The 15,145-nt window shown below is 36.3% G+C and overlaps 1 protein-coding gene across 9 annotated transcripts in view; it reads right to left on the bottom strand.

Moving 5' to 3' along the window:
• Positions 1–15,145, bottom strand: part of UNC13B (unc-13 homolog B) — a 253,576-nt gene that overhangs the window by 162,133 nt on the left and 76,298 nt on the right. For 8 of the 9 annotated variants that reach the window (XM_081790906.1, XM_078436710.2, XM_060609385.3 and 5 more), the window contains one exon: positions 11,501–11,600. In XM_081790906.1, the coding sequence (XP_081647032.1) occupies positions 11,501–11,600 (100 nt within the window). Of the gene's footprint in view, positions 1–8,016; positions 8,125–11,500; positions 11,601–15,145 lie in introns of those variants that run through there. The other variant, XM_081790907.1, reaches the window with a different exon arrangement.

The following is a 15,145-nucleotide window of genomic DNA, read 5'->3' as shown; positions in this document are numbered from 1 at the left end:
CACAGGGAAAAGGCAGGGAGCTGATGGGAGCAGAGGACACACGGGGCACACAGGAGGGGTGATTGATCACACACCTGTGAGGGTGTGAACTTCCCACTGTGAAGACGGGGGGGGGGGGGGGGGGGGGGGGGGGGGGGGGGGCGGCGCGGGGAATGAACCATTTTCACCATTAGCCCACCAACACTGACTGACCCTAGTAAGATAAACAGCACCACCAAGTGGAGAATAAAACTGTTACACCAAACAAAACTGTTACACCTTCCACTCCCCTGCACCCTCTAGGCACATGTCCACTAAGGCAAGTCCTCCTGAGAATCAGAGCAGCAGGCTCCTCCCTCAGAACACCAGCACAATCCCTTCCACAAGTTTAGTCTGCTGACCATAGAGTGCTGCAAAGGAAACTGGATCTAGCTTCATTTGGGTTCTTTGTTTGTTTGTACTTTTCAGTTGTTGTTTCTGTATTTGTTTTGTTGTTTTTCTCTTCTTTTACTTCTTGGATTCAAGACCAAATTTTTTTTTTTTTTTTTTTTTATAAACACACACATAGGTTCTAGCATTCTTTATTTCATTTTTAAAATTTTTTATCTCATTGTATTATCATTGTTTTTTTCTTCCTCCAAAATAATAAGACAGAGGAATTCACCTCAAAAGAAAGGAGAAATGATGGCCAGGGATTTAATCAATGTAGATTTAAGTAAGATGTCTGAACTAGAATTTAAAACAACGATTATAAGGATACTAGTTGGGCATGAAAAAAACATAGAAGACACCAGATAATCCCTTTCTGCAGAGATAAAAGAACTAGTATCTAGTCAGGCCAAAATTAAAAATGCTATAACCAGATGCAAACACAAATGAAGGCCATAAAAACAAGGACAGATGAGGCAGAGGAGCAAATTAGTGATATGGAAGATAAAATTTGAAAAATAATGAACCTGAAAAGAAGAGGGAAACAAAGGTCAGGGATTATGAAGGCAGACTTAGGGAACTCACTGATTTAATAAAACATAATAATATTCATAACATAGGAATCCCAGAAGAAAAAGAGAGAAAGGGTGAAGGCGGCTTATGTAAGCAAATTAGAACTGAAAACTTCCTTAATCTGAGGAAGGATACAAACATCAAAATCCAAGAAGCACAGAGATCTCCTGTTAAATTCAACAAAAGTCAACCACCACCAAGGCATATCATAGTCAAATTCACAAAATACACAGACAAGGAAAGAATCCTGAAAGCAGCAAGGGAAATAAAGTTTTTAATCTACAATGGAAGACAGATCAGGTTTGCAGCACATCTGTCCACAGAAATTTAGCAGGCCAGAAAGGAGTGGCAAGATATATTCAATGCGCTGAATGGGAAAAATATGCAGCCAAGCATACTCTATAGATCAAGGCTGTCATTCCAACTGGAGAGATAAAGAGCTTCCCAAACAAAAACAAAAAAAGTTTGTGACCATTAAACCCTATAAGAAATTTTAAGGGAGACTCTTTGAATGGGGGAAAAAAAAAAAAAAAAAGACAAAGCAACAAAAACTAGAAAGGACCAGAGAGCATGACCAAAATCACCAATTCTACAATAACACAAGAGCACTAAATTCATATTTTTCATTAATCACTCTGAATATAAATGGACTAAATGCTCCAATCAAACAACATACGGTATCAGAATGGATTTAAAAAAAACAAGAGGCCCCTGTATGCTGCCTATGAATGACTCATTTTAGACCTAAAGACACCTGCAGATTGAAAGTGAGGGGATGGAGAAGCATCTATCATGCTAATGAAGGTCAAAAGAAAGCTGGAGTAGCCATACATTTTAAATTTTTTTTTATGTGGAGTAACCACACGTATATAAGACAAACTAGATTTTTTTAATGTTTATTTAATATTTATTTATTTTTGAGAGAGTGCACATGTGAGAGCTGGGGAAGAGCAGAGAGAAAGAGACAGACAGAGGTTCTGAAGCGTCTCTGCATTGAGAGCAGAGAACCCGATGCAGGGCTAGAACTCACATATCATGAGATGATGACCTGAGCCAAAGTCTGACGCTTAACCAACTGAGCCACCAAGTTGCCCCCCTACAAACTAGATTTTAAAACAAAGACTGTAACAAGAGATAAAGAAGGGCATTATAACACAATTAAGGGGTCTATCAATCAACAAGATCTAACAATTGTAAACATCTATGCCACAACATGGAGCACCCAAATATATAAATCAAATACTGACATAAAGAAACTCACTGAGGTGGAGGAGGGAGCCAAGATGGCAGAACAGCATGGAAGTTTTTGTGTGTCTCGTGTCCATGAAATACAGCCAGACCAACACTAAACAATCCTACACACCTAGAAAACTGATCTGAGAATTGGCACAACAATCTGCACAACCAAAACCACAGAATTAAGCAGAGAGAAAAAATTCATTTTAATTTTCAATTTTTATTAAAAATTTTTTTAAATTTTTACTATATTTTTAACCTTTATGTAAATTTTTTCAAATTAAATTTTACTTCCATCATTTTATTTTAGTCTACTTCAATGTATTCACTTTTTCAAATTTTCAAAGGATTTCCTTTTTTTAATTTTTCATTTCTTTTCTTTTTCTTCAGTACAGAAAGAGAAAAAATTCATTTTTATCTTCAATTTTTATTTAAAATATTTTTAATTTTTCTTACTATATTTTTTACTTTTGTGAAAGTTTTTCAAATTCGATTTTAATTCATCATTTTATTTTAGTCTACTACAGTGTATTCACTTTTTCAAATTTTCAAACGCTTTTCCTGTTTTTTCTTTTTTGTTTCTGTTCTTTTTCTTGAATACAGAAAGAAAAAAATTCATTTTTATTAAAAATATTTTTCTTTAATTTTCTTTCTACTATATTTTTTACTTTGGTGTAAATTTTTTCAAATACTATTTTACTTCTATCATTTCATTTTAGTCTACTTCAGTGTAATCATTTTTTCAAATTTTCAAACGATTTCCCTTTTTTTTTCTTTTTTTCCCCTTGTTTCTCTAATCTATCTAGCCACTTTCAACATGCAGACCAAAACACACCTATGATCTGACATCATTTATTCGATTTTGTGTATGTGTTTAATTTTTTAATTTTAATTTTTTGGTTTTTTTTAATTTTCATTTGTTCTACCTCATTAATTCCTTTTCTCCCTTCAAAATGGCGAAACAAAGGAATTCACCACAAAAGAAAGAGCAGGAAAAAAAGACAGCTAGGGACTTAACCAACACATGTACAAGCAAGATGTCTGAACCAGAATTTAAAATCACGATAATAAGAATACTAGCTGGAGTCAAAAATAGATTAGAATCCCTTTCTGCAGAGATAAAAGAAGTAAAAACTAGTCAGGATGAAATAAAAAATGCTATAACTGAGCTGCAATCACGAATGCATGCTGTGGTGGCAAGGATGGATGAGGCAGAACAGAGAATCAGCTATACAGAGGACAAACTTACGGAGAATGATGAAGCAGAAAAAAAAAGGGAGATTAAGTCAAAAGAGCATATTTAAGAATTATAGAAATCAGTGACTCATTAAAAAGGAACAACATCAGAATCATAGGAGTCCCAGAAGAGGAAGAGAGAGAAATAGGGGTAGAAGGGTTATGTGAGCAAATCATAGCAGAAAACTTTTCTAACCTGGGGAAAGACACAGACATCAAAATCCAGGAAGCACAGAGGACCCCCATTAGATTCAACAAAAACCGGCCATCAACAAGGCACATCACAGTCAAATTCACAAAATACTCAGGCATGGAGAAAATCATGAAAGCAGCAAGAGAAAAAAAAGTTAAGTTCTCTTAACCTACAAGAGAAGACAGATCAGGTTTGCAGCAGACCTAGCCACAGAAACGTGGAAGGCCAGAAAGGAGTGGCAGGATATATTCAATGTGCTGAATTAGAAAAATATGCAGCCAAGAATTCTTTATCCAGCAAGGCTGTCATTCAAAATAGAAGGAGATTAAAAGTTTCCCAGACAAACAAAAATTAAAGGAGTTTGTGACCACTAAACCACTGTGACCACTGCAAGAAATTTTAAGGGGGACTCTCTGAGGGAAGAAAAGATGGAAAAAAAAAAAAAAAAAAAAAAAAAAAAAAATATATATATATATATATATATATATATATATATATATATATATATATATATCTCAAAAGCAACAAAAGATTAGAAAGCACCAGAGACCACCACCAGAAACTCCAACTCTACAAGCATCATAATGGCAATAAATTCATATCTTTCAGTACTCACTCTAAAGGTCAATGGATTCAATGCTCCAATCAAAAGACACAGGGTAACAGAATGGATAAGAAAACAAGATCCATCTATATGCTGTTTACAAGAGACCCACTTTAGAACTAAAGACACCTTCAGATTGAGGGTAAGGGGATGGAGAACCGTCTACCATGCTAATGGTAAACAAAAGAAAGCCAGAGTAGCCACACTTATATCAGACAATCTAGACTTTAAAATAAAGACTGTATCAAGAGATCCAGAAGGGCATTATATCATAATCAAGGGGTCTATCCACCAAGAAGACCTAACAATTGTAAACATTTATGCACCAAATGTGGCAGCACCCAGATATATAAATCAATTAATCACAAACATAAAGAAACTCATTGATACTAATATCATTATAGTAGACTTCAACACACCACCCACAGCAATAGACAGATTATCTAATCAAAAAATCAACAAGAAAACAATGGTTTTGAATGACACACTGGACCAGGTGGACTTAACAGACATATTCAGAGCATTTCATCCTAAAGCAGCAGAATATACATTCTTCTCCAGTGCACATGGAATGTTCTCCAGAATAGACCACATACTGGGACACACCAGCCCTCAGCAAGTAGAAAAAGATCGAGATCATACCATGCATATTTTCAGACCACAATGCTATGAAACTCGAAATCAACTACAAGAAAAAATTTTGGAAAGGTAACAAATACTTGGATACTGAAGAACATCCTACTAAAGAATGAATGGGCTAACCAAGAAGTTAAAGAAGAAATTAAGAAGTATATGGTAAAAACAGGGAAGGGGACAAAACAAAAGAGACTCTTAAATATGGAGAACAAACTGAGGGTTACTGGAGGGGTTATGGGAGGGGGGATGGGCTAAATGGGTAAGAGGCACTAAGGTATCCACTCCTGAAATCATTGCTGCACTATATGCTACCTAATTTCAATGTAAACTTAAAAAAAAAAATCTAAAAATAATAAATTAAAATTAAAATTAAAAAAATAAATAAATAAAATAGTAAGTATATGGAAGCCAATGAAAATGATAACACCACAATCCAAAACCTCTGGAACACAAGAAAGGCAGTCATAAGAGCAAAGTATATAGCAATCCAGGCCTTCCTAAAGTAGGAAGAGCTCAGATACACAACCTAACCTTACACCTTAAAGAGCTGGAAAAAGAACAGCAAATAAAAGCCAAAACCAGCAGAAGACATTAAATAATATTAGAGCAGAAATTAATGCTACTGAAACCAAAAAAACACAGATCAATGAAACCAGAAGCTGGTTCTTTGAAAGAATTAACAAAACTGATAAACCACTAGCCAGGTTGATCAAAAAGAAAAAGGAGGGGCGCCTGGGTGGCTCAGTCGGTTAAGCATGACTCAGGTCATGATCTCATGGTCCATGAGTTCGAGCCCCGCCTCAGGCTCTGTGCTGACAGCTCAGAGCCTGGAGCCTGTTTCAGATTCTGTGTCGCCCTCTCTCTGACCCTCCCCTGTTCATGCTCTGTCTCTCCCTGTCTCAAAAATAAATAAAACATTTAAAAAAAATTTTTTTAATAAAAAAAAAAAAAGAAAGAGAAAGGAAAGGACCCAAATAAAATCAAGAATGAAAGAGAACACAACGAACACAGCAGAAATAAAAACATTAATAAGAGAATATTATGAGCAATTATACACCAATAAAATGGGCAATCTGGAAGAAATGCAAAAATTCCTAGAAACATATACACTACCAAAACTGAAGCAGATTTGAACAGACCCATAACCAGTAAAGAAATCGACTTAGTAATCAAAAATCTCCCAAAAACCAAGAGTCCAGGGCCAGATGGCTTTCCAAGGGAATCTACCAAACATTTAAGGAAGAGTTAACACCTATTCTCATGAAGTTGTTCCAAAAATAGAAATGGAAGGAAAACTTCCAAACTCATTCTATGAAGCCAGCATTACCTTGATTCCAAAACCAGACAGAGACCCCACCAGAAAGAACTATAGACCAATTTCTCTGATGAACATGGATGCAAAAATCCTCAACAAGATATTAGTCAACTGGATCCAACAATACATTAAAAATATTATTCACCACAACCAAGTGGCATTTATACCTGGGATGCAGGGCTGGTTGAATATCCGCAAAACAATTAACGTGATTCATCACATCAATAAAAGAAAGGAAAAGAACCAAATGATCCTCTCAATAGATGCAGAGAAAGCATTTGACAAAATATGGCATCCTTTCTTGATAAAAACCCTCAAGAAAGTAGGGATAGAAGGAGCATACCTCAAGATCATAAAAGCCATATATGAACGACCCAATGCTAATATCATCCTCAATGGGGAAAAACAGAGAGCTTCCCCCTAAGGTCAGGAACAAGACAGGGATGGCCACTCCCACCACTGTTATTCAACATAGTATTGGAAGTCTTAGCCTCAGCAATCAGACAACACAAAGAAATAAAAGGCATCCAAATTGGCCAGGAGGAAGTCAAATGTTCACTCTTCCCAGATGACGTGATACTTTATATGGAAAACCCTAAAGATTCCACCAAAAAACTGCTAGAACTGATTCATGAATTCAGCAAAGTTGCAGGATATAAAATCAATGCACAGAAATTGGTTGCACTCCTATACACCAACAATGAAGCGACAGAAAGAGAAATCAAGGAATCGATCCCATTTACAGTTGCACCAAAACCCATAAAATACCTAGGAATAAATCTAACCAAAAAGGTGAAAAAATCTATACACTGAAAACTATAGAAAGCTTATGAAAGAAATTGAAGAAGACACAAAAAAATGGAAAAAGATTCCAAGCTCCTGGACAGGAAGAAATAATATTGTTAAAATGTTGATACTACTCAAAGCAATCTACATATTCAATGCAATCCCTATCAAAATAACACCAGCATTCCTCACAGAGCTAGAACAAATAATCCTAAAATTTATATGGAACCAGAAAAGACCCTGAATAGCCAAAGCAATCTGGGAAAAAAAGAAAAAAAAAAGCAGGAGGCATCACAATCCCAGACTTCAAGCTGTATTACAAAGCTGTAGTCATCAAGACAGTATGGTACTAGCACGAGAACAGACACTCATATCAATGGAACAGAATGGAGAACCCAGAAATAGACCCACAAATGCATGGCCAACTAATCTTTGACAAAGCAGGAAAGAATATCCAATGGAATAAAGACAATCTCTTCAGCCAAGTGTGCTGGGAAAACTGGACAGCGACATGCAGAAAAATGAACCTGGACCACTTTCTTACACCATACACAAAAATAAACTCAAAATGGATGAAAGACCTCAACATAAGACAGGAAGTCATCAAAATCCTCGAGGAGAAAGCAGGCAAAAACCTCTTTGACCTCAGCTGCAGCAACTTCTTACTCAACACCTCTCCAGAGGCAAAGGAAACAAAAGCAAAAATGAACTATTGGGACCTCATCAAAATCAAAAGCTTCTGCACAGCGAAGGAAACAATCAGCAAAACTAAAAGGTAACTGACAGAATGGGAAAAGATGTTTGCAAATGACATATCAGATGAAGGGTTAGTATCCAAAATCTATAAAGAACTTATCAAACTCAACACCCAAAAAACAAATCATCCAGTGAAGAAATGGGCAAAAGACATGAATAGACACTTCTCCAAAGAAGACATCCAGATGGCAAACCAACACATCAAAAAATGCTCAACATCAATCATCATCAGGAAAATACAATTCAAAACCACAACGAGATACCACCTCATACCTGTCAGAAGGGCTAACATTAACAATTCAGGCAACAACAGATGTTGGCGAGGATGTGGAGAAAGAGGATCTCTTTTGCATTGCTGGTGGGAATGCAAACTGGTGCAGCCACTCTGGAAAACAGTATGGAGGTTCCTCAAAAAACTAAAAATAGAACTATCCTACAACCCAGCAATTGCACTACTAGGCATTTATCCAAGGGATACATGTGTGCTGTTTTAAAGGGACACAGGCACCCCAATGTTTATAGCAGCACTATCAACAATAGCCATAGTATGGAAAGAGCCCAAATGCCCATGGATGGATGAATAGATAAAGAAGATGTGGTGTATATATATACATACACACACACACATACAGTGGAGTATTACTCAGCAATCAAATCAAAAAGGATGAAATCTTTCCATTTGCAACTACATGGATGGAACTGGAGGGTATTATGCTAAGCGAAATTATTCAGAGAAAACCAAATATCATATGTCTTCACTCATATGAGGACTTTAAGACACAGAACAGATGAACATAAGGGAAGGAAAGCAAAAATAATATAAAAACAGGGAAGGGGACAAAACATAAGAGACTCTTAAATATGGAGAACAGAGGGTTACTGGAGGGGTTGTGGGGGGGGGGGGGGGATGGGCTAAATGGGTAAGAGGCACTAAGGAATTTACTCCCGAAATCATTGTTGCACTATATGCTCACTAATTTGGATATAAATTTTAAAAAATAAAATTAAAAAAAAAAGGCCATATACAAAAGCCCCATAGCTAATATCATCATTAATGGGGAAAAACTGAGAGCCTTTCCCCTATGGTGAGGAACAAGACAAGGATGCCCACTCTCACCATTACTATTCAACATAGTACTGGAAGCCGAAGCCTCAGTAATCAGACAACAAAAAGAAATAAAGAGCATCCAAATCAGCAAGGAAGAAATCAAACTTTCACTATTTGCTGACAACATGATAGTTTATGTAGAAAACTTCAAAGACACCACCAAAAAAAAGGCTAGAACTAATACATGAGTTCAGCAAATTGCAGGATATAAAATCAACTTGGAGAAATCTGCTGCATTTCTGTACACTAATAACAAAGCAGCAGAGAAAGAAATTAAGCAATCGATCACATATACAAGTGCAGCAAAAACAGTAAGATACCCAGCAATAAATTTAACTAAATAGGTAAAAGATCTGTACTCTGAAAACTATAGAAGACTTATTAAAGATATTGAAGAAGATACAAAGAAATGGAAAATATTCCATGCTCATGGATTAGAAAAACAAACACTGTTAAAATATCTATACTACCCAAAGCAATCTACATATTTAATGCAATCCTCATCAAAATACCACCAGCAGGGGCGCCTGGGTGGCTCAGTGGGTTCAGTGTCTGTCTTCAGCTCAGGTCATGATCTCACAGTTTGTGAGTTCGAGACCCACACTGGGTTCTCTGCTGTCAGCACAGAGCCAGCTTCAGATCCTATCCCCTCTCTCTCTGCCCCTCCCCCACTCACTCCCATTCTCTCTCTCTCAAATAAATAAACATTAAAAAAATACTTCACAGAGCTAGATCACACAATCCTAAAATTTGTATGGAACCACAAAAGATCCCAGATAGCCAAAGCAATCCTGAAAAAAAGAAACACAAAACTGAAGGCGTAATGATTCCAGATTTCAAGCCAAATTACAAAGCTGTTGTCGTCAAGACAGGATGGTACTGGCACAAAAACAGACACATCAATCAATGGAACAGAACAGAAAACCCACAAATGGACCCAGAACTATATGGTCTACTCATCTTTGGCAAAGCAGGAAAGAATATCCAATGGAAAAAAGACAGTCTCTACAACAAATGGTGCTGGAAAAACTGGATGGCAACATGCAAAAATACACAAAAATAAACTCAAAATGGATGAAAGACCTAAATGTGAGACAGGAAACAATCAACATCTAGAGGAGAACACAGCAGCAACCTCTTTGACCTGGGCCAGAGCAACCTCTTATTAGACATGTCACCATAGGTAAGGAAAACAAAAGCAAACATGAACTATTAGGACTTCATCAAGATAAAAAGCTTCCGCACAGCAAAGGAAACAATCAACACAACTAAAAGTCAGCCTACAGAATGGGAAAAGATGTTTGCAAATGACATATTGGATAAAGGGTTACTATCCAAAATTGATAAAGAACTTGTCAAACTCAACACCCAGTTAAGAAATAATCCAGTGAAAAAATGGGCAGAAGATATGAATAGACATTTTTCCAAAGAAGACATTCAGATGGCCAACCAACACATGAAAAGATGCTCAACATCACTTATCATCAGGGAATACAAATCAAAAACACATTGAGATACCACCTCACACCAGTCAGAGTGGCTAAAATTAACAACTCAGACAACAACAGGTGTTGGCAAGGATGTGGAGAAAGGGAAACCCTCTCGCATTGCTGGTGGGAATGCAAACTGGTGCAGTCACTCTGGAAAACAGTACGGAGGTTCCTCAAGAAACTAAAAATGGGAATACCTATGATCCAGCAACTGTACTATTAGGTATTTACCCAAAGGATATAGAAATATAGATTTGAAGGGGTACATGCCCACCCCAATGCTTATAGCAGCATTATCAACAATAGTCAAACTGTGGAGAGAACCCCAATGTCTACTGAATGATGATGGATAAAGATGATGTAGTGTGTGTGTGTGTGCATGTGCCTGCACATGTGAATATGCACTCATGCGTCACTCACTGATGATGAGTGATGTTGACCATCTTTTCATGTGTCTGTTTGCCATGTGGATGTCTTCTTTGGAAAAATGTCTACTCCTATCTTCTGCCCATTTCTTCACTGGATATATGCATGAGCACGCGTGCGTGCGCGCACATACACACACACAGACACACACACACACACACACACAATGGAATATTACTCAGCCATCAAAAACAATGAAGTCTTTTCATTTGCAATGATGTGGATGGAACTGGAATGTATTTTGCTAAGCAAAATAAGTCAATCAGAGAGAGACAAATACCATATGATTTCAATCATATGTGGAATTTAAAAAAACAAAACAGATGAACATAGGGGAAGCAGAGGAAGAAAAAGAGAAGGAAACAAATTACAAGAGACACTTAGCAATAGAGAACAAACTAAAGGTTGATGGAGGGAGGTGGGTGGAGGCAGGCTAGATGGGTAACTAAGGAGGGCACTTGTTATGGTGAGCATTGAGTACTGTATGTAAGTGATGAATTAGTGAATTCTACTCCTGAAACCACTATTGCACTGTATGTTAACTTAAAAAAAAAAAAAAAAAAAGACCCTCTTTGTAAAAAAAATAATAGATTAAAACAAATTAAAAGAAAAACACAACAAATCCAGGAGAGAACAAAACTACAGATATACTTCACCCACCACACACCTCACTTATTCCTGTTTAACTCTGTAGTTTTCGTAAGGCATGCTGCTGCCACTCTGAAGTACTTACAACATAAAATCTTGTTCCCAAGAAGGTTGATCACCACGAACTGCTACAGTTGTGCTCTTCACATTCTGCACTTTCAGGGTCACATAGGTGTTAAATTTATCTTTAAAAAAAAAAAATGCAAAAAAAAAAAACAAGATGAAGATGTAATACTTAGTGCTCAGATTTGTTACCCAAGCTCACAAACCCTTTGGAACTGAGTAATCCAAATTAAAGTATTAGAAATTGAAGCAAAAATAAAACTATATACTGTACAATACAGCATCATTCTAAGCCCACAGAACTGCAAAAAATTATAAAACATTAATTCTCTCTTCTCAAAAGTATAAACTGTAATAGTTTTTCAAATTTCAGAAATACATATTTGATCCTGTAGACACACACACATACATAATGAAAATGAAAGCTTTATACAAGTTGGGATACATTAATATATCCTATTCTAATTTATTTAAACTTTTGAAACATTCATCATAACCAACAAAATTGATATTACAGCCCATCTTTAGTTTGAAAAAAAACAAATATAATCGATCTAGAAAAGATATGTAAATTTAGTAAAATGAAGAAGTACCATAAAAGAAAAAGTGGTAAAGGATTGAAGAGGAAGGGTTATCTCTTGCTATTGACAGAACAAGATCTGAGCAAAAAATCCTCCTAAAGGAAATGGATTCCCAGCTTAATTTATTCAGGTTGGCCTAAACCACGACTTACACAAAAAGCAACACTACTGCAGAGTTGGGAAAAGGAGATTCTCTAACCTGAGAATATAAATTGAATACTAGTGCCTAAGACAGCACTAGTCCTGTACCACTCTCCCTGTACCACTTTAGCATAAACCATGGTTAGAGGCACTGAAGAGTTCACTTTTCTATGTAAGAAATTAATCATAACATAAAATGAAAAAAGACAATCATTTTTGGCTCATCAAATTGGCAAACATTGTTTAAAATGATTAACTAATGTAAGGGGTGTGAGAAAATGGGCCCTGTCATGCACTTCTAGCACAAGGTAAATCTTTCTCTTAAGCATCATTAAAAATTATGTAGTTTAAAAAAATTAAAAATAAATAAATAAAAATAAAAATTATGTAGTTTTACAAAAAGCAGAATCAGACCTATAAATACAGAGAACTGATGGTTGCCACAGTGGTGGGTGATGGGCAAAATGGGGAGCAGGAGACAGAGACTTCCAGTTATAGAATGCAAAAGTCACAGGAATAAAATGCACAGCATGAGGAATATAAGCAATGGTATTGTGATAGTGTTATGTAGTAACAGGTGGTAGCTACACTTGTGGTGAACACAGGTATAAACTTGTAGAATCACTATGTTGTACACATAAAACTAACCTAACTTTGTATGTTATGCTATACTTAAAAAATTACTTTAATAATAAAAGTGAGAATACAATGTTCTAAGTTTGTTGTGATAATTAAATAAGAATAAGACATTTATGAAAGTATTTAGGCAATGCTCTGATATATCAAGTGCTCAATAAATCATAGCCATTTTATCTTTTTAACATTTATTTATTTTTGAGACAGAGAGAGACAGAGCATGAACAGGGGAGGGGCAGAGAGAGAGGGAGACACAGAATCCGGAACAGGCTCCAGGCTCTGAGCTGTCAGCACAGAGCCCGACGCAGGGCTCGAACTCAGGGACCGTGAGATCATGACCTGAGTCGAAGTCGGCCGCTTAACCGACTGAGCCACCCAGGCGCCCCAAATCATAGCCATTTTAAATATTATGACTAGGGCACCTGGGTGGCTCAGTCGGTTGAGGGTCCAACTCTTGCTATTGGCTCAGGTCATCATCTCACAGTTCATGCAATCAAGCCCCACATTGGGCCCTGCGCTCACAGTTCAGAATCTGCTTAGGATTCCCTCTCTTCCTCTCTCTCCTCTCTCTGCCCCTCCCAACTTGTGCACTCCCTCTTGCATGCCCATGCTCTCCCTCTCTCTCAAAATAAATAAACATTAATTTAAAAAAGTTTAATTATGACTACTATTAAATCCTTATGAAATCATTATAAAATCATATAGTTCTATACTTAGATATGGAAAGTTCACCAGAATTATACTTTATTATGAGGATGCAAGCCCACCCACATAAGAGAATCCCATACATATCCAGTAGCAGTGTCGTGGACCACTGAGCTATGTTTTCTATCATATGATTCTGTATTCTACTCCCCACATCCAATCATAGCTGATCAGAGCAGGTTTAGATGCCACTCAAAAACAGTCAATCCATGAACTGGCAAAAAACTGAAAACAATCCAATTCCCTCTCAAACGATTTTAAATAGGGAAAACAAAGAAATAGTGACAACTGATGGTTGTCGGAGATGCATATATATTCCACTGGAGCAACCATTATGGGCTGTGTGCAAACAAGGTAAGCATAGAAAGACAGGTAGAAGAGAAAGGAAAACAGAACAGATTCTCAGAAAGAAAAGAGATTTAGCTAGTGGAGACTGGAGTAGGCTCAGAGACTCTTTCAGTTCCTGTTGTACCCAAGGTTTGGCTTTTCAGATTCCCATGGGTTCCCAGTCATGAATTTTTTCCCAGTAATCCCCAGTACCTTCCATTTTCCCCAGCAGCAACCAGCATTAAGTCCCTCTAACTTAGCATTCACAATTAAGGGAATGTATATTAAAACATGTAAATACTATTCTCACCTTCTGATGGGCAAAGATTAAAAAGTTCCATATACTGAATCTTTGTAAGGATTTGGATAAATGCTTATATACTTTTGGTCTGAGTATAATCTCCCCAAAACTTTCATTAAGTGAAATTTGGCAGCAGCTACCAAATTTTTAAAAAATGCATACCTCCAGCCTAGCAATTCTCTGCTTCTGGACTCTAGCATACAGATACATTTGCAAAAGCAGACACTGATATATGCACAAAAATATGTATTGCTTATAATAGCAAAAACTGGAAACAACTAAATATTCATCAATCAGGAAACTCAGGTACAAATTTACAACAAAATTCTAAACAACTTATTTTCATGATGTGTTGTTTGAATAAAAACAGGTTGCACAAAGTTAATCTATTTATTTAAACATGCATATACACACAAAAAAATCTGAAAAGGTATACACAAACCTCCAAATAATTACTACTGAGAAGTAGAACTGAGTTGGCCAAGAGATATGGGGACTAAGTTTTCACTAAATAGGTATACAGACAGATCTCTTTAAAGTTTTACAACAGCACTGATTTTTGTTCCAGCTTTACTGAGGTATAATTGGCAACTTAAAATTGTATGTATTTAAAGTGTACAACTTGATGATTTGATATACATATACATTGTGAAATAATCATCATAATCAAGCCGATTAATATATTCATCACATCTCACATAATCACAATTTTCAAATGTGTATATGATCAATAACAACTTGAGATCTATCCTCTTAGCAAATTTCAAGTATATAGCACTCGTTAATTATGAACACACTGATATTGTACATTAAATCTCCAGAAATTATTCATCTTGCATAACTGAAACTTTGTACCCCTTGACCAACATCTCTCCATATTGATTGTTAATAATTTAAATTATTTTCTTAGTCTAATCAATGAATTAAATGCAATTAATGATTGTTTAAAAGATTGCTTTTAAATGAGAGAAAGTAT

Source organism: Panthera onca, chromosome D4 (assembly GCF_046562875.1).
Source record: "Panthera onca isolate mPanOnc1 chromosome D4, mPanOnc1 haplotype 2, whole genome shotgun sequence".
NCBI lineage: Eukaryota > Metazoa > Chordata > Mammalia > Carnivora > Felidae > Panthera > Panthera onca.
This window is presented reverse-complemented; position numbering and strand designations above follow the sequence as displayed.